We start from the raw sequence: 25,155 nt of genomic DNA, 5'->3' as shown, positions 1-25,155 counted from the left end.
CAAACACCAGAAATACTTTTATCTGCTATATTTTTCACAGCGGAAACTGTTTTCGCACTATCGCAGAAGCTAGCATCCAAAGTCTTCCTTATTTCTGAAGTTGGAGGTACAGCCAATCATTATGAAGGAAAATTAATTGTGCTTCTGGATTCTCTGCAAAAAGCAACCAATAGCATGTTCAAATAAATGTGTTATTTGTCTTTTAAACTGCAAAGAGCAATCTATGTTCTTTTGTTGTTTTTTCTACTATCTAGTAGCATTACAAACAAACTAGATGCAGTTCAAAATGTTATATTTTGCTTATGTTTGACAGTATGGTTAGGCCAAAACGCCCACATCGGTGCTCACATTGTCAAAATGATGCGATGAAAATCACGTCATTTTGTTCACAGCCTCTTGACGCCTCTGGTGAACTTTTGCCTCCCTCTGTATGCAAAAGTAAACTAATGTGAATCCAGAAAAGCGTTTGGGCAGCGACTGGTAAGTGTGTTGGGTGAACTGGTGATCAAAACAGGCAGCGGTCATCTGAACGTAGATGAAGTGCATCTTGTCATTCATCTGGTGCATCTGTTAGACCAAAACACTGAACTCCTCATGCTCGGTTCTGGTCCAATGCAGCCAAAGGACGCCTCTCTGATGCCTTCTGCTCATTTTTTTGAGCTTCCAGTAACATGGAAAACAAAATGAAACGTTGCAGCTCGCCGGTCATTAGTTCCTCATCCGAAGAACTTGTGAACTAGTTCTCCTCCCTGCCATGATCTCTGAGTTTACTGCAGGCCTCTGTTGTAGACCACAGCTAGAGACGCCAAAACATCATGATGTAAACTGCAGGCCAACTTTTAACAACTTTGCACAAAATATTTAATTGTAATCAATATTTCTGGCCCTCCCAGTTTCAATTTTATTGCCCACTGTCCTACATAGATTCCCTCTTACTTATGGGACTGACTCTGGCATTTAAGGGGTTTAACATTCAGAATGTGTGCCACGCATGGTGAGAAGTGAAGTTTTATTCATTAAAGAAAGGCAATTGTTGATCTTTAAAAGAGCATGTATTGTGTTCAAGGGACGCTGAAAGAGAACCTTATTAATACTTGACCAGAACAAAATTTAATTGATCTGGTTCAATTTCGCGTTGATTTTTTAAATGCTCTTAAAAAAAAAAGACATTACTAAAATTTAGGGGATTAAAATTTCTGAAAGTTGTTGGCAATCATAAAAAGAAATTGAATTTTTGATTCATATTATTCCTACTGCAAACTTTAAGAGAGCATTTTTTTTTTGTTTCCGAGTGACTCAGGTTGAGAACAAATCATTAAAGGGACCTCTAAGGGCAAAAGATAAATACCCCCAGTAAGTTACAGTTATTACCACCTAATAATAGATGTGACACTACTCCTTTTCTACTACACATTCTGTTGAGAGCTCCAGAAATATTTCCTTTTGCAGCCTTTTATTATGGCCCCTGCCTTGCATTTCACTTATTGCACTGCCACCACCATCATCATCAAACCAGAGTAATTATGTAAAGAAAGAGTTGTAAAAACAGCACTTATGCAACGCAGACAGAGTTGCAGCTGGTACTCAACAATCGTCCTCAAGGCTGCAGAGTAATGGTGATAAATGCAAATGTGTTTGAGAGTCGCTGGCTGCGTTAATGGAGGTTTATGAAACTTCCAACACAGGCTTGGTTTCAGTGAAGCACAGATAAAGGAACACTGCACTCTGTTACCCAATGCGGTAACACTTTATTTGAAGGGGGGTGAATAAGACTGTCATGACACTTTCATAAACATGACATAACACATGTCATGAACATGAATAAGTCTTCATGAATATTTATGCTTGTTTGGTTGGAAAGTCTGGTTAATTTGAATGCACAAACTCTGATGCAGACTGAAACTCTGGTTTGCCTAAAAACCTAAGCCTCTGTTCAGTTGAAATGAACTTTGATGCGGTTCGAATGCATATGTGAATGCCAAGTGGACTAGAGTCCCCTCCCAAATCAGAAAGCGGACTAAAGTGAAGGGCGCTTGTATGAAAAACAACATTTTCCCTGAACTGCCTCGTCTTCCAGTGTTTGTTTGAAACATCTACCAAAGACAAAAAAATAGAAATAAAAATCCTACACCCACTAAAATCTGACGCCAGTCCACTTTTTTTTTTTTTTTTTTTTTTTTTACACATTTCCTGAATAAGTAAGTTGCACACTCAGTGTCTTGGGACAGGTTGCTCAAAGTGTTTGTTTGGTTTGTTTGACAGTGCAGTGTGAAAGCAAACTGCAGTAGCTAAAAACGTAACAAATGTTGTAATGTTTGTCTCCAGTCGAACCAAGTGCACCGGACTATCAGGTGTGAAATCAACCTCAGCAGTCGTATGGACTGTGCTAAGTAGCTGGAGCACCAGAGAGCACCTATACGTGCAAACACAAAAACACAAAACGCCTAACCCCCGACTCACTGCTCAACTAAAACTTGAAAACTTGAAGAAACAAAATAACAGGGACTCGTCTCAAACAGGGTAGTCATCCAATCCCGCTACCACTGCTGCCTAATTAAGAAAACTTTAAGGGTAAATCAATATTCGCCATACGGCAAAAATCATTATGAAGGGCTCCTTGTATGATCTCAGATGGGACTTTTCAGAGTAGAGTGTGCAGATTTTCCATGACAGTGACTTTTCTTTGGGCAGTCCAACTGTCCACACAGAGTGCATGTTAGGTTAATTGGTAATTCCATTTAAACTGACTCGCAGAGTCAGTGTCTGTGTGTGTGTGTGTGTGTAGGAGAGAGTTTGGCTCTTTTTCTCAAGAGCTTCCCAGTTGGCCCTTTGATAGACTTGCAACCTGTCCAGGGTGTGCTCCGCCTCTCACCAGATGATACCAGGAAAGGCTCCAATCCCCTGTAGCCCTGAAGGGGATGAAGTGGGTGTGGAAAATAAATGAATATTATTGCTGTGACTGCTGCTGCTCCCACAGCCGCTTTTACTGCCACTCCTGCAACCAATAACACTAACAATAATGCTGTCTTATTTAGAAAAATGTGACTCTACTAAAGCAGAAAGAACATTTTGTACTCAAATTGTAATTGAAGAGACCTCGGTGTAAATAACTCAGTTGATGTGAGAAAGCCGTAAAACCCGACAAGACGTTTTAGTAACGATTTCTACATTGTATCCAGGCCTATTTTAGAGCTAGAAAACCAGAAAATGTTTTAAGTGTAAAACACAAATTACAACAAGACATCAATTGCTTTTCAAAGCACATAGTTAAAAAGAACACTTTTGTCTCCTAGAAGACAGAGCCCTTTCTATATAGAAAAGATGACCTGGTGTCTGGTAAGGCTTCACCTTGAAGTTAGTCACTCTCAATGACTGTAGGCAGAAAACTTAACCCTTTTTTTTGGATGAATACATTTCTACCAACAACATATTGGCAGGATGTGTGGCTACTTATTGAAAACCCAGAAAAAAGTAAGAAATTACTTGCCTTGTAATGATTTGTACTCAATATGTGACCTCTGTCAGTACAACTGTAAGTGGATATCCACACATCAAATTTAATCAGCTATTGCTTTCTCTAAAGATCCCTTCAGTTTGACAAATAGCTTCAGTAGAGACATGTTTGTTTTTGTGTCTGAGCTAAATGAAGGAGAGATTTTTTTATTTTTTTCGATCATCAAAAATATAACATTTCTATTTATTGATATATACCTAGACAAATAAATATAGTGACAGGTTTTAGATTTTTATTAATAAAGGTTTTTACTCCTGCTTCATTTCCATTGCAAAATGTTTGATGTTGTTCTATCACATAAGATGGCATGGCAAAAATATGAATAATTTAGTGTAGTATGAATGCTTTTGAATGTGTACTACAGTTTTAAACTGTCTAACATGTTTTTAATTCACAAAGTAAACAAACAAAGTAAAATTATGCTTTGCAGTTTCTTCTGGTTATTTTTGGCCTTTAATATCTGACACTGGTCTTTTTCTGTCTAGTAATTTTGTTAATATTTTGTTGTTGAACTCTTGGTCCACTAAGTGGCTGTGGGATTTTCCTGCAGAGCCTGAGCAGAATAAAGATAGCCTCTGTGTGTTTAAGGGAAGGCATTTATTACAACTTGAGCTAATGAGCCAATGTCGAGCTTAAATATGAGCCTGTCTCGTGGCACTTTGTGCAGCTGTGGTTATTTTCTTCCTCCCAGTGTATTCATGTTTCCTTTGTAAAGTCATTTTCATATGCTCATAGATATTTGTAATCAAGATCTTAATATTATGCTAAAATCTAATATTGTAAATAGTAATAGGCTAAAGTTACTTAGCTGAAATGGAAGCTAGAGAATAATTTCATTTTTGTACAATGGCCTACTTAATCTTAATTTTCTCTGGGACTAATACACCAAAAAGAACGTGAATGCAGGACATAATTCTTTAAAAGCGATTAGCAATTAAAAGCTGACATTTCCCTTTGTAAGCCCGTGTTAGACCTGTCCCATGTGCATGTGTTGTAGCGTTGCTTTAGGCTAATAATGCACAGCTGTCGCAACCTAATGCTTAACAGGAAATGGCTGCAGCAAATTGAAGTGTAGTGAGCAGCTGTATGATGCAAATGAAGCATGAATACATAGTGTGCCATCCATTAAATTCAATTTGTTTACATTTGTGATGGTAGGATAGAACTAACTTTTTCAAGGAGTACTTCCCACATGCATATAGTCATCATCTAGGGGCTGCTATGCTTTGTTGCCAGAAAGATGTTGCTCTTTGCTCTTATTTCTGGAAGTTTTCCTCTCATGCCAAGCTACTCTGGTACATGGCAGCAAGATAAACATAAATCCTCATCCAGGTGCACATATGATTTTAATTGTTCTTTTAAACATATTTCCAACATATGTAGCAGTGCTAAGAGTTGTGCATCATCTGCTGTAAAAAGGACATGTCAACGTGAAACAGTGAAGTTGAATTAGCACACTTCTTTTTGTGGGGTATTTGAACCGTGCTGATTTTGGAGACGTATACGGCAGGAAAACATAGTGGATCTATAAAAATGTTTTGTTATTCTCCTCCTCTCTTTTATACAACTGAGTAGAAGTCAAGCCTGGCACTTGTGTACTTCCATCTGCTCCATATAGAGGAGACAGATGACTGATGTTCCACTTCACTGACACAAGAGAAGCAGATTGTTTTTCTTCAGGTGGTTATGAATTTAATTTGCATCATGAAACCAAATTCCCTGCAGAGGCAAGGTTAATCCTCTTCCACTTTAACCTGTTTACGTACACTCCTGCAGACATTGGTCATTTGTCCTCTTGTACATGCACACAAATCATGTATGCAAAACCACATCAACCCATAAAAATGAGCGATGATACCGATGATACCAGATCAAGGTGCAAACAAACACAGCCACCCTGGGAATTGGTAATCAGAAATTGCATTGTTGTTTCCCCTGTTTTGTAAAACAGAGAAAGGATGAGCTCAGGGAAACTTACAACTCGGGAAATAAGTAGTATTATGAAACTGCACATCGAGAAGCTGCGAGAAAGACTTCAATTCAGTTACGACTGACCTGATTTTCCCTCCTTTTGTGTCATTTAGAACCAGGTTCCTTTTGATATAACATTTCACCAGAAATTGGCCAGTTTTCTCAGCACTGCTTAGGTGGAATCGATTTTATTCACACACTTAACGGTAAGGAAATATAAGAACACCGGTTCTGCGGGAATCTGTACAAGTCGGCATAAAAGGTCAATGTAACAGGTGTTAGATGTGTGATTCATCAAAGGATTCATCTTTGGTTTGATCGTTACTCTCCAAACTCTGGCCAACTCAGTTATGAATTTTTCAAGCTGGCTGACTACAGATTCTACTCGTGTAGTTTCAAGACATCCTCAAAGAACTAATATATTTCCTGGCTTATTTAAAACAATGTTTAACCTCAACCAAGATGAGTGGCTGGTCGGAAAATCAAAAATGTGTGTATATTTCCAGCCAGTTTACTTTTCTTGCTGCCAAACCAAATCTGGTGAAGAGAACTAATGTTACTTTCCTTCCTTTTAGCATTGCAGACTTAATTTCTCAAAAGAGACGTCTTTTTGGGTCCTTGTTTTCCTGAAGAAGTCTTAAAACATTAAGATCTTCACAACCGCTCCTGCCTGTGATCTTTTTGAAGCTGTTCATTTATTTCAAGTTTAGAAAAAAGCAGCGCTTTCGAGCAGCGATTGCTCGTAAGCGACACCAGGTCAGTTGACCTTTTGTCAGAAAACATCAGATCATTTAAAGTTTAATTAGTTTGCGATATGATGTAAAATCAGAGAATAGTTTTATCCATCAGGACTACAAAACAAATGAGAATGGCTTTCCTCTAAACCTGGATCATTTTTCTGAATAAATATGCATAAGATACGCAGTGAGTCTACAAAAACACATTAAAATACATAAAAGACGACCTGAGTCCACTAAAACCACCAAACATAATTTGCACTATGAGCATGACTGCAGAAGAACAAACATGGCATTTTGTTTGCAGTGTGTAACCAAAGGCAGAAGCACCAGGATGCACAAGTGGTGTGAAAAACCATCAAATCGACTCTAAAATTTACTGAGACGATGGATAAAACATTCATAAAATACAACCCAGGTGGAAGAGAATGTATCGTTGAAATTGTTTTTAAATGTGACGGAACATTACACAACACATTCTTTCTCCAAAATATGCTAAGATGGTGCAAATCCAATGGCATCTGAGCAATAAAAATGGTTTACCATCAAATCCTTTGAAATAGGTGTTGTGAGAGGAAGAGTGTGGCATGTGGTAGAACGGCAGTTTGAAAAGACTAAAGCTGCATTTGGGTAAATCTCCTTCTGGTTTAGACTTAACGTTATACTGTGGAGGCCTAAAAGATCAAAAAAGTTACTAAAAAAAAGGTGCAAATTGACGGTCTGTGTGCAGATTGCACAGATTTCCTCTGCAAGGGGAGAAGTAAGATTTGCATTACAGCCTTAAATCAGAACACAGGTCTGCATGAGATCAATGCACAGATTACCATACCTTGGACCAGTTGACCCTCTTCATCACAGTTTCAGGCTTGTAAGTCTTCTTTGGCTCCAGTCCATAAGGCAGCTTGACAACGGGTAACCCGGGGGGAGGAGGAGGACCACCAAAGCCCCCAAACGGAGGAGGAGGCGGGGCCCCACAACCTGGGGGCGGTGGGGGTGGTGGAGGTCCTCCCCCTGGGGGTGGAGGAGGTGGAGGGGGGACAGACGCGTGGCCAGGCAGAGGAGGCGGCGGAGGCGGAGGGGGTGGACAGCCACCAGGCGGGGGTGGAGGAGGAGGAGGAGGTGGAGGCGCTGCGCCTCCAGGCAGCGGTGGAGGAGGTGGCGCTCCAGGCGCAGCTGGGCCTGCAGCAATCTGCAAAAACCAAACAGAGAAGTCTGTAGTGGAATCCATCCTGAGGGAGGCTCTTTTCACCTGATTTAAACCTGAATCTGATTTGATGAGGAAAAGTCACAATAGCAAATGGAGAAGAAAAAACCTGAATGGGGTCAAAAGTTTTCTAACAGTTCATCTCTGCATTTCATTTCTGTAAATCACAAAATCAGGCCAAAATCGGGCTTTAGCGCCTTTCACTGGACGCTTGTAAATTACAACTGAGGAGCTTCCCTCCCTTTTTCTGTGCAATACGTGAACATTTTAATCTATAAGTTTAGGAATTTGTCCCCCGAGTGACTTTTCTGTGCATCTTTCGAGATGAAAAACTGTCGAATGTCAATAAAATGAGGCAGCGAGTAAAATAGAAAAAGCTTTCCCAATCCTCTTTTTAATGCAGCACAAAGATCCGTTATGATCTTGTCTAGGGATGTAGTTTATGAGGCAGGAACATTTGAGCTTTCTACAGGATAATTAATCATATACTTAAAGACTTAAGCGTCATATTTATGCTGTCTCAAATTGGAGGTAAAACTATAGGATAAAGCAAGAAATTTTCCTGGTAGTCGGAAGTGTAAGTGTTTGTACATATTGGACTTTCAACACATTGTGAACATGTGTTGACATGAGTTCATACAGTTCAAATATCAGTTCCATATCTGTTAATTATCGTATTTACCGTTACGTACAAAAACAAACAGTTCCTCAACATTTACTTGCCAATAGCCTCTGATCTCAACTGTATTCAGAAAATGTAATTTCCAACCAAAACTCTCTGCGTTATGCTATATGTTGACCACTATGCCAACACATTTACAAAAGTTTATTTGGTGGTTTAAACCTCAGCTATATTCTGGCAACTTGTGACCTTAGAGCATTTCATTACTTCTCTTTGGAATTCTTTAAACGTTGCGCAAAATGTGAAATAACACAGAAAAATGTAAACCACTTTAATTTACAATAGATAAGAATGTTGCTCATTATGAATGCTTACAATAGTGCACTATTAAACAGTCAACAGGGATGTAATTATAACGCGAGACATGTCAGGACTATCAAACATTTCAAATTACCAAGAAGCCGGTGAAAGTCCACTGCATGGCCAAAAGAAAAGAAATGTTTATAGAAATAAAATTTATGCCAATTCCAAAATTACAGACACTGTTGCTCCAGTTAGGCGCTGATTAGATGTCTCCTCTAACCGAAAAGCATTTCCACTTCTCATTTCCAAAAGCAATTCCACCACAATGTACATTTCCCCCACTCACTTGATTGTGTGCGTAAAAATGTAATTGGTTTCATATTTAAAGACGCTACATGGCGTTTCATTACATAATGGCACTGACTGATTTCTTATTAGAGGCAAAAATTAAAAAAGGCGTTCTTCAAGGAGCCCCTCGCTCAGATTGCTCAGAGCCCTTCGCCTTAAAAAAAAAAAAAAGAAAAAAACACGCAGTGATTACACGTCTGTCAATCTTAAAAGGCTAATAGGAGAGAATGGATTCAAATTAGCTGCTGAATTAGAGCAGATTTGTTTTCATAGTGAGGGGCCTCCATCTCCATCTTCCTCTGATCCATCAGCTGCAATACTAGATTAAGGAAAAAACTACTGAATAATTGGCTATTTTCCTCAGTTTTAGTTTCTACATTTTCAATAGAATGAATCTGCATTGGGCAATTTGTAGGGAAAAAGTTCAAATATTTCCTCTTTTAACCTTCCCAACGGTTTGTATATCTGTTCAGAACACCCACTCTTAAAAACATGTTAAATAAATGTTTGTTTCCAGGTTCAGTGGACGCGGCATGTGATTAAATGTTTGCCTCAAGTGTTTAAGTATGAAGATTAAGGACAAACAGTCGACTCTGATTGCAAACAGTGTTTAACTCATCTTTAGATTGATCAAATGTCTTAAAAATACAGAGAGATCTAATGTGTGCTAATTTGTTTACTGAAACGTTGTCTTGCAGATTAGTGATTTCCGGAGGAGTCATTTCAATGTGCAACTAATAAAGAAATAAATGTAGTATTCCAATAAGAAACACTTACTTACCTTCACCGTTATTTTAATGAAACTGGTGTTTTATTACAAAGTACCTTGGGGGTCCGTTGACATCTGGCAGTAACATGCATCTTAAGTGATTCAAATATCCCGTATGTTTTTGGTGACCTGGATCTATACCTGCACTCATAGCAATCATATAACCAATCTTCAGCTACGTTTCCAGTGCCGACTCACTTTTACACAGGGTTTTCTTCATAGTAAGTGATTGTGTTTTATTGCTGTGGAGCCCTTAGGGATTAAAATCTTTACTGTCTCAGAACTGATGGTACGTGAAGTCAAAATTTACTGCATTTATTCTCATTTACTTAACCCATATCATATCCGTTAAGCTACTTAAGAAAAATAGAGCTGGTAGCCAAAACAACGAAGCAAAAATGCAGCTGTGTCGCATCTTAGAAATGTTAATGTCTGAATAACATCTGCTTTTTTGTGTTTAGCTGACAGTTCACTGACTTTCGCGACTTGCCTGTAAAGCGGATTACTGAGAATTATCGCTCAGCACAGATTTTGATCCCAGCTGTGAATGGTCAGGGCTTGCAAGGTCTGCTTTTATCCAATTTAGGCAGGATGCATGTTAATACCAGGCCTGAACGGGGCCTGAGGGCGCAGAGCAAGCATGCAAAAAGGACTAAAGATCAATCTCATAATCAATTTGACAATTTAAAGCACCGCGATCCTTCATTCCTTTACTGGATACTTGGATTGGAAGGTGATTAAATGTAGGATTTATGTGTCAAGGGCCAAACATGCAACAAAGACACCCACCTTGGCTTCAGATTCCCTGATGAGTCTCTGAGCCTCTTTGAGCCTGTCATTTTCTATAGTTAACTGTGCAGAAAACACACACACACACCAGAGATGCACACCACAAGATCAGGCATGAAACAGCACACAGCAGACAGGGCAACAGAAAAGCACAAATGGAGGGTGGGTTAGATAGACAATGAACTGAACACTAGTGAACTTCAACAGGTAACAAAGATTCACACCAAACACAATAAAGACGAGAGAAGTTTAGAGGACAGAGAGAGGAGGGGCAGGGAGTTGCTTACACAGTTAATGACAATGTTAGTAACAGGCTCTATTCCCATTATATCGGAATGAGGCATTCTTGTGCAAAAGGCAGAATGTGATGTACTTTTACACCTAAAACAAGATGTAACCCATCTTCAAAGGAACATCGGTGGAGAGCAACGACTGTATAAAAGGAACACGGCTGACAGTTGGTGCTCCTTCAAAAACCTTCTTCCATTTCCATTTTTTTTTTCCCCAGCTCTTGGCATCATGAAAATACATTTCAACTCCACACCCTCAGATGTGTGATGGGCATTGATTTCACTGTGCCGTCTTTGTTTTAGAAATGTACCCATTGTGCTTTGATAATTCACTCTCTGCAACCTTGCCAAAAGTAAGAGAATGGGAACATTTTCTGCAGAGACTAAAATATTTTCCGTGCAGCCGATCTTACAAAAGCTCTCGCTATGGACTGTAGAAACATAAATATTTGATGTGCACACTGGAATAAAAAGAGATGGAAACTTTGAGCTGTGTGGCTTAAAAGGATCTTTTTATTTTGTAAAAATCTTTAAAAATTAACGTGCAATATTGAAAGCTAAAAATGTTTATTTTACAATTCAGGAGGTTCAATAAAATAAGACTCAGGTAGAAAAAGAAAATATGATGCTTAGCAAGGACATCCTGATTTCTGAACCAAATTTAGTTGAGTCAACATCGGTAAAACAGAATATACCTGAAAAGTTAACTTCCGTTTTTTAATTCAAAAAGTGAAACTTCAATTTCAGTTTCTCCTAAAACTTGAAAAACCCTGCACAACTTGTAAAATGAAAGGTTCTGTGACTTTCTGTTCTTCATTTAAGTTCTGATTTTGATTCTGATTTCCAAAAAGACCCTGGAAAAACTCTGGATCTTCTGATTCTGATCACTGAGCCCAGGTATGACGTTTCTGATAAGTTCGCGCCAGAACTGGCTTAGGACAAGAAATCTAAAAGACGTAACTAACGGAGAAGTCGGTGCCCAGTGGCTCAGGAAGCACCGACTACAGCTGCAGACCAAAAATCCCTTTAAAAGGGTTAAATATTTTATTTTAACGGCACATAAAGCCTCTTTATATCTGAATCAAGTAACCATCTTAACTTCAGTAATACAAATTCTGTATATATCAAACATACCTTGAAATAATTCGACATTACAATTTGATGCTTCAATATTGGGCTGCTGTCTCTTTAAGAAGCTCCAGCTCATCATCACAACAATGCTTCTCATTTTGCTGTTTACAGCTGTTCTTAGGAGAATTGGATTGAGAAGTAATTTGAATTTCAGGCCCAGCGGAGCCATCAGGTGTTTGCTAATTGCTGCTGCTGCTAGTCTGGAGGAGCTGACTGGGGGGATTTAGGAGGAAGGTGTGCTCTCTGAAGAAACGGTTCAGCTGGAGATTGCAGCTTGAAGAAGGAGTTGTCTGGAAAGAGGCAACGCTGTGTGGAAGCAAGTGTTTTACGCACCCTGGCTGCCATGGAAGATTCAAGGTTTTCTCAAACTTGCACGGAAGAGTCAAAGCAAAACTCCAGGTATGTTTTCAATGACGGGATAGCATTGTAAGATGATAGATTAAAAAAGTCAATTATTCATAATGCTTCCCTTTTGTTGGCGTTTGTCGCAAGGCTGTAATTTCCCCTGTTGCTTGTGGACCGTCTTTAACTACGTTTTTCCTTCCACTAAACTTTTTCAGCGAGAAGCTTTTATTGAATCTGCCTGCTGCGTAACTGTTGACTCAGCAGTCTTCCCCTGTGGTTGTGTAGGTCAGCAGATTCATCTAAAATACAACAAATTATGTTCCTAAATGAGCTGACTAATTTTGGGACTTTTTATTGGCTGTAAGCCACAATCAGTCAAAAAATATTATAAACACTTGACATTTATCGTCACGTCTGTATGGAATATATCCTTTTCTGACATACACCAACTTTACAGCCATCCCAACAACAACAACAACAACGAAGCTCACAGAGCAATCTCTTCCTCGAGCTCTGCTACCTTTGTCAGTTAAGTCGAACTTCGTAATGCATCAGGTTAGACGGCAGTCTGGCGTAAAAAGACAGCGAGAAAGGTCTACTACACCTCCAGCTCCTCTGGGGGCCATGCTGGGTCAGCTACAAGCTGGCCAGGTTGTTAAAACCTATTAATGGGATGGCGCAGTGTGTTCCAACGAACCACTGCAGTGCTGCATTATTCATCACCTCCAGAGCCGATTCAGTGAATAGCTTTCCCCTCCTGCCTTGAATGGTTGCAAGCGAAAGGTTCGGGGAGTGGTGGATGAGTTCTATTTTCTTGTGATTTCGATGTCCTTTGTTGATGTTTACTCCACTCAACTCAACTGGGAGATAATCAAACAGACACATCAAACATGCTGCTTGTTACAATGCCAAAGTTCTGGAGACAGACTCTCATTAAACTTGTTGGTTCACAAACAAGGTGAAGAGAGGCAACTCAGACATGCAAGTGTTTTAACGTCTGACAGGAATTCTGTCGAGGAGACAGATGAAAGGTTGGGGTTATCTCGAACGACATTCATATTCAGCAAAAAAAAAACACCAGCGATCCCACAGAGGCTTTGATGGACAAACTGAATGCGTGTCCTCACACTGATCTGAAGGTTCGGCGCTCTGATGGGTAATAACTTCTCTAAAGCAGCGTGTCAAACGTGGAGTGGGTTCCAAAACACACCCTGAAGCAGAAATATGTCTGTCTATGAGAAAGAGGCTGATGTTCAGTGCTTTCTGTAGCACCTCAAGTGTCTCTGTTGCCCAAAATCAGCTGGATGATTATTACAGGCCCCCAACAAACACCAATAAATCCCTGTAATTTTATATGCGTGCATCTTCCTCGGGTGAAGGGTCAAGATGAAGTTGAATAAAAGTTTTAGTTATCCTTGGTCTTCTGCTCATCTGAAATCAAATCACTCCTAGACATCCCTCCCTCTAGCAAAATTTATAAGCTCATTCTGGTGGATCCCTAAGGCTATGTTCACATAGCAGGCAAATAACACCCAAGTCTGATTTTTTTTTTTTTTTTTTTTTTTTGCCCAAACCCGGGCCATGTCCAACGTTTTCACAGCAGTCCAAATGGCCCAACTCCAATCCTTTCAAAAAAAAAGTATCTCGCCACTTTCATATGTGGTACTAAATTGGATACGTATGCGATAATTTTGAAAGAATCTGCATGGCCATGCCGCTGCTGTATAATTCTGCCCCAGAAGAAGCCAGATGCAGTAAACAATGGCTGAAAATTATGATTATGAAATTATGAAAGATGTCTGTCAGAGAAGCACGTCACATCAAGATCACAGCCTTCTCTACAAAAGTTGCTTTCATTGCTCCAAAAAAAAAAAAAAAAAGCCACTGACGTTGTTTTAAACAGCTCTCTTCGTGGTGGTGATTTTGTGACAATCCTCCACTGCTGAATAACTTCAAAATTGATTCATAGATGGCTCTGTCCTTTTCTTTACTTCTGTAAATTTTTAGGTTTAGTGTGGCGTCAACGTTCTTCTTCTGCAGACGTGGGTCACTTTGTGGTTGTAAATTGCTCACACGTAAATGTAATTGTGTTCGCATTTAATTAGTAGTATAAACAACCACACCAAAAAAATAAAAATAAAGAATTAAATAAAATATTGGATTTCAGCAAACAATCAGATATGAGCATCAAGATCTGCTGTGTGAACGTAGCTAAAGAGTTCCCGAGCCGAGAGGCTCATATAATCTCATCAGCATATTCTGGGGGTTTATCCAACTATCTCCCCCAAGTTGAATATGTTTGGAAACTTCTGAGGAAAACTCAACCGTAATCATGTTTTCATAGAAATGAGGTGCTCAGGTTACTGTGACCAGCAGTGAACAAGAGCCAAAGTTAGCAATTTTCAGCATCTGATGTGCCGTCAGATGCATATTGTGATGCTGCTTCTGCTCCAAATGAAAAACAGATGAGAGGAAGTATTTTGGGCTGCTCTTACATCTTAAATATAGCTCTCAAAGTGAAATCTGAAATATTTAGAAGCCATACTCAACGCTCAAAACTTCACAAAATCCAAAGTCGCGATTGGTGCATCTCAGATGTTTGCCAGAGTTGTTAAAACTAATCATTCTTTCCAAGTAAAGTTTGACTTTCCAGGTTTTTCCTTTCACATTACACATTCATCTGCAGTTGGAGCTGACAGGCAGATTTTGAAAAAGGTTAAGTTGAGGAAGAGCACTGATTGCATGACTAGTCAAGAGACCAGCTAAAAGAAAACCCTGAACTGTGAAGAGTAAGGATGAACATTTTAGAAACTGCTTCAAGCAGAAACTAAGGCTCACTTGTTCAATCGTTATTAGCAACAATAAATGAAAATTTGAGATAAAAAGCAATCTAAGAAACAAATGAAGCAATACCATCCCTCCATGCTGGTTGAGATTAAATTCTCAAAGAAGAGAGGCAAACTGCCCTTTTATCCCAAGGCAGTCCTAAAAAGGGTTTCAAATTGGGTTAAGGGGGAAATAGCAGTCATTTTCTGTACTCAGAACGGGGGGGCTTTGCCTGGGAAGAAACGGAAAAGAAACGCAATCCATCTCTGCGATGATAGAATTTCATAGGAAAAGCTTCAATAGAGCAATTCTCGCTTACAAAGAGCTACAACTTAGGAAGAAGATTGACCCTTTATTAAATCAAGCCGTCTTGCATGGATGATAACTCCCACTTACAGCACCTTCACATCTTTAAGTGGGGTGAAAAGGTATCCTTCTGACCCAATCAAAGTGTTTCTCAAGGTCCCATTACTCCTTGATGCTATGATTTTTCAGACACATTTTCATTTGTGTGAATGTTTGAAAAGTATTTAATATCTTTCATCTCAACTTGATCAAAATAACTTTTTGGGGGCACCGTTTTCTAGAGTAGTGAGATTTACCTGCGTCTCCAGAGTTTGGAGTTTTGACTCCAGCTCCTTGATCTTCTCCTCCTTTTTTTGGGACTCGGCCTGGGCCTCCTGCCGTGCGCTGAACTCCTCATCAAACTGCAAGAGAAGAGAAACAAGAATGTCTGCGTGTAGATAACAAACACGTGTAGGTAAAAGGTAAAGCATGGGGTTGTCTCCGGAGAGCGACCAGAGGGCGCTTCAACGGGAAGAGAAAGCACGCCACTTCACACTCTGAGGCCCGTTTCCATCCATAACCCTTACATCCCCGGAGTCCTGTCACCCTTTGTCTCTTGTTTGGATCTTGGTTTTCACGTATGTTGATGGCTCTAACCTTTGCAGAAACCAAGGCATGTCGCAACAATGATTTCACCAGCCCAGCAGGGAGCAGAGTGGATCGCCGCGACACGAGTCTTAAGAAAAAACATTCAGGACCCCTGCTGTTGTCAGATTGAAGTTGAGACTGTGTTTCTTGCCTTACTACAGTGCAGTGAAAAAGTATTTGTTCGATTGCAGATTTCTCTCTCTCTCTTTTTTATGATTTACTGTCACACCAACACCTTTAAAATCATCAAACAAAAATAATCCGAGTATAAAAAAACATATTTCCAAGGGATTATTTAATTTGTGAAGGGAAACCTTGCTTTGAGTAACAAGTTGATTAACAAGCTCAACGAACTACAAGATGACTGATTAACCAAAAATATTTGGAAAACTTTGTTCAATTTCATTGACATCTATCAGTCAAAAGTAGGTTACGAAATCATTTCTTAGGCTTTGGGACCTCCAGCGAACCACAGTGACTAACTATTGAAAACTAGTAAACCGGCTTTGCAGTGATCCGCCTACCAAAATGACTCCAGGATTGAAACGAAAGCTTGTCCTGGAGGGCACAGAAAAACCCAGACCAGCATCTAAAGCACAGAAGGTCTCGCATCATTTCACTAACTGAGTTCATATCTCAATAATTAGAAAGAAACTGGGCAAACAATGCATCCATTTGAGAGTTTCACAGCCAATAAAAGAAGAAAAAACACCTCTGATCTAAAATAATGATTTACCAATGGACCGCTAAATATTTTGTGAACCGAGGAGACAAAAGTTGAACCTAATGACCCTTACATGCACTGCAAGACTACCAGCACTTATCAAGCAGGGAAGGGAGTACCTCTGGACTGGCCTTAGTAGATGGAAACATTCATTCTGATCAGGGAGAATGTCCAGCCATTAGTTAGTGACCTTAAGCTAAAGTCCACTTAGGAAATGCAGCAAGAAAATGATAATTACACCAGCAACAGCAAATGACTGTTTCAGAATGGCCTAGTCAAAGGACAACGGAAATTCAATGCCATTTGTGTTCAGATGACATGCAGTCATCTTTAGGGGCTAATTATTTTGCCTGATATTTCTGTGACATTCTGACAATTCACAGTGTGACAAAAGAAAAAAGAAAAAAACACAGGAAATCTGAGGTTTTAAAACACTATTTCACAGAACCGCCGGTAACTGAATCTGTTTAAACCTTTAAGTGAGGTCTGGCCTTAAATACGGAATCACATCAAGGCTTTTCCACATAACTTAACTCTCCCCAACCTTGTGCACAAATAAGTATACATCAGAACATCACAATCGATTCTTGTAATGCTGATACGGATCATGTAGCGTCACAGCCAGGTATTGATTGGGGCATGCTAAATCAATAGCTTGTCTGGGAGCTCTGGGGAAGAAAAAACTTTGCTGATGGGAGCTGGCCAACCAAAAGGGAGGGGAGGGGGGGTTATTTGAGTGATTAATGTCTCACCTTTTTGGAGTACTCTACAGCCTTCTGTTCACTCTCTTCAACTTTGGCTTTATCCACACACTGATCTGCAAGACAAGAAGGGCGTGAGATACTTCAAAGGCATCTCAGGGTGCAGCATGCATCTTTAACTCATTGTGAGGCTTCGAAGTTAACTGGTGTCTTCTTTTTAAAGTATATCCAAATCCAATTTGGGTCATTCATCTGGGCTGTGAGCGTTCCTTAGGAACCTTTTTTTCATTTAGAGTGCCAAAATGTATTCTAGGAAAGCTAGCAAGCACCTCATTATTTCCAAAAGGAATCATTTCAAACAGCAATTGAAGGTTCCCAAGAATACACGGAACATGGCAATTTGATCAGATTTCTATAAAAGAAAATTAAGCATCATCTGTATGAGAAAACATTGCATGGAATAGAAACATGATCATTACAGGACAGGTAAGGTTTAAAGTAGCAAATGAAAAATCAATGAGAACTATAAGTGTACAGTAGATTTGCAAACCACTTATTTTTTTTAACGTCGATTATGTGCTTCACTCTACAAGACTCCAAAAAGAGTCTGAAACTGCATAGGTAAACTGTGACTTTTTATCTTTTATAGATTTCCTTTATAGATTTATTGTTGGGGTTTTTTTATACAAAATGCTTGCAAATCTAAATACTGCTCAAAAAATAAAGGGAACACTCAAATAACACATCCTAGATCTGAATGAATGAAATATTCTCATTGAATACTTTGTTCTGTACAAAGTTGAATGTGCTGACAACAAAATCACACAAAAATCATCAATGGAAATCAAATTTATTAACCAATGGAGGCCTGGATTTGGAGCCACACACAAAATTAAAGTGAAATGTTCCCTTTATTTTTTTTGAGCAGTATACATGGACTCTTATATTTACATCTGAAAAAATCTGAAAAATATGGCATGCTTTTTTTAATTCAAGCCCTTGTACTCTGACACCCATAAATAAAATCTGGGGCAACCTATTGCTTTGAAAAGCCGACAAAGCAGTAAATGGAGCCTTCCAGAGTGATTTAATGTAAGTCTAAGTTCAGCTCTTCTGTGAAGGTTTTAAAGGCTTGTCAGAGAACACTGGTGAGCAAACCAACAGAATGAAGACCAGGAAACGCACCAGACAGCGTCAGTGGGAGAACATGCTCGCACCATAACTAACAGAGTTGGTGTGAACATAGATGAAGCTATATATATATGTAAAAAAACAAACTATATTTAGGCTGGAAAAGACCTTTCACCTTGCAGCAGCCAGAACCATCATGCCAAGATCAAAGTCTATCAGTGTATCAGTGTTAGAATGGCTCAGTGAAGCTCCAGGCCCAAGTCTGAGGTAAGAGATGAAACCTGATGCTGAAAGATGCCATCCATACAATCACCCTGAGCTGGAGGAATTTTGCAAAGAAAAAACAAACCTGTCTATCTCTACATGTGGAAAAGCTGATAGGTACCCCAACAGACCTGCAGCTGTAATTGCAGCAAAAGGGGGTTCGACAACAATTTGGCTCAGTCTGAATGTTGAAGTAGGACTTAAAAGATGGTAGAAAAACACATTTCCCACTTGTGTGTTTCATTTTGCTTCAGCAAAGTGGGACAGAAAGCCTCAACCAGCAGAGGGTTGAATACAAATGACTGTCACGATTTTCCAATTTCTATTTAGATAAATAAAAATACACACTTCCTTCTCATTTCAATTCACTGTTATGTATGACTTTGTATTGGTGCATCACGTAAAATCCCAATAACATACAATTAACTTTGGTATTATGATGCAGCAAATTGAGAAAAATGTTCAAGGGGTTGGAATATTTTTGTGTTGAAGCGACAGAGAGAGCTTGTTTGGTGGAGAAATGAGAGGAAGTGCACATGATTCATGACCTACAAGCACCGTTTGGCTCTGGAAAAATGCATTTTAAACAAAATGCCTCAAGTTTTAATGTGAGTGGATCAAGGCAATTTGTCCGCAGCCTGCCATCATTACTACAGCTTAAGATGACAACTCGCTTTAAAAGAGGAAACTAAAATACTAAAAATAGGTCTAAAAAGGGCAGAAAAGACACATTTCATCCCTCCATGTGTTTTTTTATTAAACTTCAGCAAAGTGTGAGAGAAAGCTCCATGCAGCATCTGTTCTCAAGGGATAAGTTTAGAAACTTTTAATGACCCTTTGTTGGCAAGTCACAAGCTAGCGACACGACTGTGAGAGACAAAGTCAATTTATTTTTATTTTTCAGCGGGAAAAAAAAAATCTCCTTTGGCAATGCAGCTCAAATTAACATTGTCTGCTTGACTCCACCAACACAAATAACTGAATTAAAGCAAATGCTTCTCCATTTTATGATTCATTTGGCCAAATCAAACACACTTTACTGTTAAATTTATTCTCATTTTGTGCATGCTGATAGACTGGAAATCTTGGATTTTTTTTCCACCAGCCAATGAGTTTAGCTAGTAAAGCTGTTGATTTTTGAAAAGCTAAAAAAAATAACTAGTCCAACAACACCAACCAGATAAATTGCAGTCTGTGGTTGAATTATGTTTTTACGTGCAGTTAGATGTAGTGTAGTAATACAAATCAACAGGATTTTTATATATCTGACTCGGTTTAACATTTGCAACATCAACTGAATGTTGTTGTGAATTGAAAGTGCTTCAACAGTGTGGAGTTCAATCTGTAAAGGCCATTCTGCTGTGAACGAACAGATGTTATTTAAGGAGTCAGCAAATGCTGGTTGTAGAGCATTCCTCTAACAGAATCTGAGCAAAATGGGTCAATGGACACATTGTTTAGAGGAACAAGGCATCTTAGTGCTCTGACATCACTGAGATGTCAGATGGGAGGTCTCTGTAAACCTGTCGAGATTAAACATGAGTTCATAGTAAACAAACTTGGCCGACCAGGAAGAAGCAACACCAGTAGTTTGGGTATGATGAAGTGCCCAGCAGAATTTTCCGACCTTGGTCCACTTGAAACATGACAAGGGACATAAAAGTGATGCTTCTGAGGCAAAACAGAGGAATGCAGAGAGATTGTGGAAAGTATTTTGATCATCCTGGGCTGAAATGCCGATTTATAGGAGCCAGAGGTCAGTTGACTCCATGCAACACAGACGGGAAGCAGCTCTCTGATTATACAGGTAACTATTAGTTCAGTGAGTCACATGAAAGCTGGATCTTCAAACAATTTTCAATTTAAACTGCAAACGTTTGAGTTTGTGAAGAAAAACACATGAAGTGCTATTGGTTGTAGAGGCTAGTTTTCCTTTTTTTTCTCATTTTTTGTAGACTGAATTTAAGTAAGTTAAACTTAACTAAATGTTTTAATTGAAAGTACAAAATGTAGACTTCCTATTGCATTTACATGTGTAAAAATAACACTATAGTTAAACACTGCTATAGTAATAGCACCTTGTCAAAAAGTAAGAATACAACACAAGTACCAAAAAATATTAGCATTAGCATTTGCCAACAATAGGTGGCACATAAACAACATTTGCAGTATGAAGCAGTTGAAAAGTTACCGATAAGCTGAGTGAAGTCCACATCCAATCGTTTACTGTAGCCAAAGTCAGGGTCCGTCCCACTGCGGTGCAGAACCACCTGAGACACGCATTCCTCGATCACCTTGTAGTACTGAGGTCTGAGAGAGGTCACGAGACAAAGCAGAACAATTACACATGAAAGATATGAGTGACACAAACCCCACGAGGCTAATTAACCACAAATGATTCCCTTATCCAAGTAGAGGTCACAAAATGCCATGTCGAAAAGGCTGCTGCTGGAGAAAATAGGTGCACCATTAAATTTGATCACTTGCTTCACCCTTATCTTAAATTTAGCAGATTAATGGCTACACAGAAACCAACCACGCGATCGTCTGTCCATTTCAAGGTGACTGACGGCCGCCAACGCTACGCCTGCCCCCTCGCGTAATTTGCAATCTTCTTTGCCAATTAGGGCGACCGTAAAAACTGAAATGTAAATCTAATCAGTGTAATGTGTGTAATTAAAGGCACAATGGGCAGGAAAACATGCCAGGCAGTGGGGAGTGTGACTGGGAGCGTGGCGTCGTCAAACACGGACTGTGAATCAGCCTGAAAGTCCGTCGCCACCGCGCAGGTTGCTATGTGACCTTTTCTGTGTAACATTATCAACTTTAATTGCAAGTGACATTTAGCAAATACAATGCCATCTTAAGCCAGGCTCCAAACTGAGAAGTAATTATTTTTTAACCCTGACACAGGCCAGCGTTTGATGTTTAAATCTGAAAACCAGTCTTGTTTTTTTTTTTTTTTTTTTAATTCTTCCAGTAGGTAAACATTATCTACTTTGCAAGTTAAATTTTAATCTTGGGTAGCAGATGTTTGAAATACTGTCTGCCAAGGCACCCTGACAACAGCCTATTATACTAAAACTAAACTTCACTGTTCAAGTGCATGAAAGGGTTCTGAGACATCAAACTGATGTCTCCTGCTGGGCCTCTTCAAAACATAAAAAACACTTGAACATATAAAAATAAAAGCCTTCGACAGCAAATTTCTACAATCACCACATGCAAGAAAAATAATTACCTTTACAGTCCAAAAAACACGAGTCTGTATTTTAATAAATCCAATCAAACCAAAACAGAAATGGGATTAAGTCAACTTTCTATAGTCAAAAAAATGGTTAAAAAAAAGTCTGTTTATTGTTTTAATGTGTGGCTTTCTATGAATGAAACCTTTGAAATAAATACATATTTTGTTGTAGTGGCGTGACCTCACACTTGGAGAAAAAATTTGGAAAGCTTTCAGAAATTGACTAAATCATCAATGTAATATCTACAGACACATATGAATATTAAATGATATAAAGTAATATACAAGTATAATGTGAAGCTGGCCAAGGTGGATATGACGCATGACTGCTCGTTTCCCACTGGTGTAACCATGAACTGACAAGGAAGCATTATCCTCTCGATCACTTCACAAAAACGGTAAGACAAGGAAACATGCTGATTAAGTCATACATAGAAAATGGCAACCTTTAGGTACAAGATGAAAGTAGAGAAAGACAATATGGCAACATTCATGTGTATAATTGAAGTAGAAAAGGGGGAAAGAAAGGGACAAAATGGTAAAAAAAAAAAAATGTGGTTGAAAATTAGTGAAAGAGTGAATTGGGCCTTTCTGTACATGTTTATCATGGGCGACATTAAATATTAACTTTAACCTCAATGGTAAGACAAAATTGTCCTTGCATTCAACAACCAGAGTGATAATTAAGTTCTGACAGAATCGACATATAATACATCCTCGCCATGCTTCATATCTTTCCAGAGGCTAACAGATGATTTGGTGAGCGATACTAAGCTACTTAAGTAATTTGTGTGAATGTTTGGGCAGACAAATCTGAAGTGAATCATTCTTCAATAATTACTAACAGAGAAATCCATTAGCATCTGGAAAACAGCGATCTGATTGAATAATCACAGGAAATGAGTCAGTTTGTTGTTGGTAAAGGCACAGAAATAAATTCAAAGTACAGTCGTCGATTAAGTCTCTCTGGTCGCCCTTAAATTCCTAATTGAAAAAACAACTACACTTTAATGTGTTTTGTTATGCTGCGCCAGTGGATGACAGTGAAAGATCCACCTTCGTACACAAATATGCTGGAGTTTAATATTTTTAGCTTCCTCTAGATTGTCCAATTGATTCATAACCGCAGACGTCTAAAAGCCTGAGGTTTTAAGACAACTTGGATTAGATAAGGACTTCAGTCTGATCAAAGGCTTGGCTGTCTGTTGGTTCTGCGTGAAAAAACATTGAGCGAGAGGGAGGGGAAGCATTACAGCTGCTAAAATGTGATAATTGATTACAGCAGGCAGAGCTGTGAACAAAGTGTCTGCTGCCAGGTGGGTTAATTTTGTCCAAAAACACCAAAAACTGCACATAAACAAAATATGTCAGCGAGAAAATAAAAAGGAACATCAGAGCATTTTGTTGCCATCAAACACTAAATGAAACAGAGTTAATATCTGCCCTTTTAAGTTTAACAGCTAATTTCAAAGTCTATTTTTTCCCTTTGGTTCCTTTTTGGTTGGGCGGGCCCCGGGATTTTTTTTTTTGAAAGGCGGAGGAAAAAAAAACAAAACGAGAAATTTTCAGCCAAAGTAAATAAGTATAAACCAGCATTTATTTAGGTGTGCTGTTTTGAAAGCATGAAATGCCACACGTTAATCTTGAGCTGGTGGATTCACCCACTCATGACTGGCACAAGCTGGTGAAAGCTCACACGTCGCCCCGCATGGCTTAAGCACCGTGGGGACTCGGCTTACAACTGTCATGAATGCACACCACATTATTATCTCAATAAGCCACACTATTTTCCCCTTCGTCCTCCATCCTCCACCGGCGCCGAGCAGATAGAGACTGGGTGGAGATAACTAGAGACGGAGAGAGTGACCCAGAACTGTCAGGGCCCTTCCACAGTGGGCAGGCCTGGGCTCCCGAAGCGAGCACACGTCCCCAGTATCATCCTCAACTTCTCCTTTTTCTGTGGCACCTTCATTTCTTCTAGTGATAACTTGTGGTTCACAGCCACTTGATCCAGCCCTGCTCCACATAACCAGTGTAATCCCCGTATCACCAGGCTCCAAAAGAGCAGATCTGCTCTGTTATTGCTGGGTGGGTTCGATGCGTTCCAATTCATTACACTTGCAAGGAAAGATTAATTATCAAAAATAAACCCAGGCCTGAAGGGGGGGAAAAAAAAACATACAACTTATGTTTTGTTTGGAGACTTTATAGTAGACAGAGCGGGTTCACTCATAATTAGAAGACTGCAATGTTTAAAAAAAAACAAATGCTTAATGATATATTTGAAAATAATAAGTGGCAGCACATGGAAAGTTGAGTGAGATGAAAAAGAAAATAGGAAATACACTTCCTTGTAAAAGTTCTGGATTTTGTCACGTTAAAACCACAAAACATCTGTACATTTTATTTGGATTTTATGCAACAGATCAACACAAACATGTGAATAACTGGGTAAGAGAAGGCATACAAAAAGATATACAGCTTTCAAAACATGCTAAAAATCTGAGACGCGTGCCGAGAAATGTAAGAGTATAATACTAAATAAATAAAATATAAGGCAACAAACTGCCTTGAGATGACACAGCAGACACCTGCTGTGTTTAATTTAATCCCAGTATAAATGCAGCTGCTCTGCAAACGCCTAAGAGGTTTGTTAGAGAAAATCACAAAACAAAACTCATCAGGAAAATTATATTAAAAGTCATATTTATGGAAATGACAAAACCTAACATTACAACTACAAGAGGGTGCAAAGTGATAGTTTCGATCGAAGGACGTTTATATGAAAAATGGCTCAGTCAAAGTCCAACTGGGCTGAAAATTTCCATCTCTAGAAATGCAGAGCTGGCAGACGCACTCAACAAGCTGTAATTGTATAGGTCGTTTGTCAAGAATTAAGCCACTCTAAGCTTTAGTATACAACATCTTAAAACTCCATTCAATTTTGTAGCTGCAACATGAGAACATAGAAATAAGTTTGAAGGGTGGGACTACTTTGAAAAAGCCCAGCATAGTGGACACAAATAATATACACAAGCTCATGTTTCTCGTAAATTGGTCTGGATTCGGAGTTCTTCTCCCTCACACTCACCCCATCCAACCTTAAATCGAAATACAGTATTTATTTAAAAACCCGCTCGGACTGCATTAGTTCTCCATCTTCCCTAATCTGCAGCTGTGATGTACAGGGAATTAAATGTCTCACTCATGATGCGTTTCTACTCGTAATGTCTGTGTTCTGAGTTCATACTTGCATTAGTTTGGACGGTTGAAGGGAAAAGAAACTCACAACATATCTTTTGAAAG

The 25,155-nt window shown here is 39.1% G+C and overlaps 1 protein-coding gene across 1 annotated transcript in view; it reads right to left on the bottom strand.

Annotated features, from left to right (window-relative positions):
* The window catches only part of LOC103155363 (protein diaphanous homolog 2-like), a gene marked incomplete at its 5' end in the record, with an annotated part of 266,071 nt that overhangs the window by 100,979 nt on the left and 139,937 nt on the right, over nucleotides 1-25,155 (bottom strand). The window contains 4 exons of the mRNA XM_007577025.2: nucleotides 7,052-7,411; nucleotides 15,452-15,556; nucleotides 17,259-17,323; nucleotides 20,794-20,912. Of these exons, the coding sequence (XP_007577087.2) occupies nucleotides 7,052-7,411; nucleotides 15,452-15,556; nucleotides 17,259-17,323; nucleotides 20,794-20,912 (649 nt within the window). The remainder of the gene's footprint in view (nucleotides 1-7,051; nucleotides 7,412-15,451; nucleotides 15,557-17,258; nucleotides 17,324-20,793; nucleotides 20,913-25,155) is intronic.

This window comes from Poecilia formosa, unplaced genomic scaffold (assembly GCF_000485575.1).
Source record: "Poecilia formosa unplaced genomic scaffold, Poecilia_formosa-5.1.2 Scaffold423, whole genome shotgun sequence".
NCBI lineage: Eukaryota > Metazoa > Chordata > Actinopteri > Cyprinodontiformes > Poeciliidae > Poecilia > Poecilia formosa.
The sequence above is the reverse complement of the archived record's forward strand: the minus strand, read 5'-3'. Positions and strand labels throughout refer to the sequence as shown.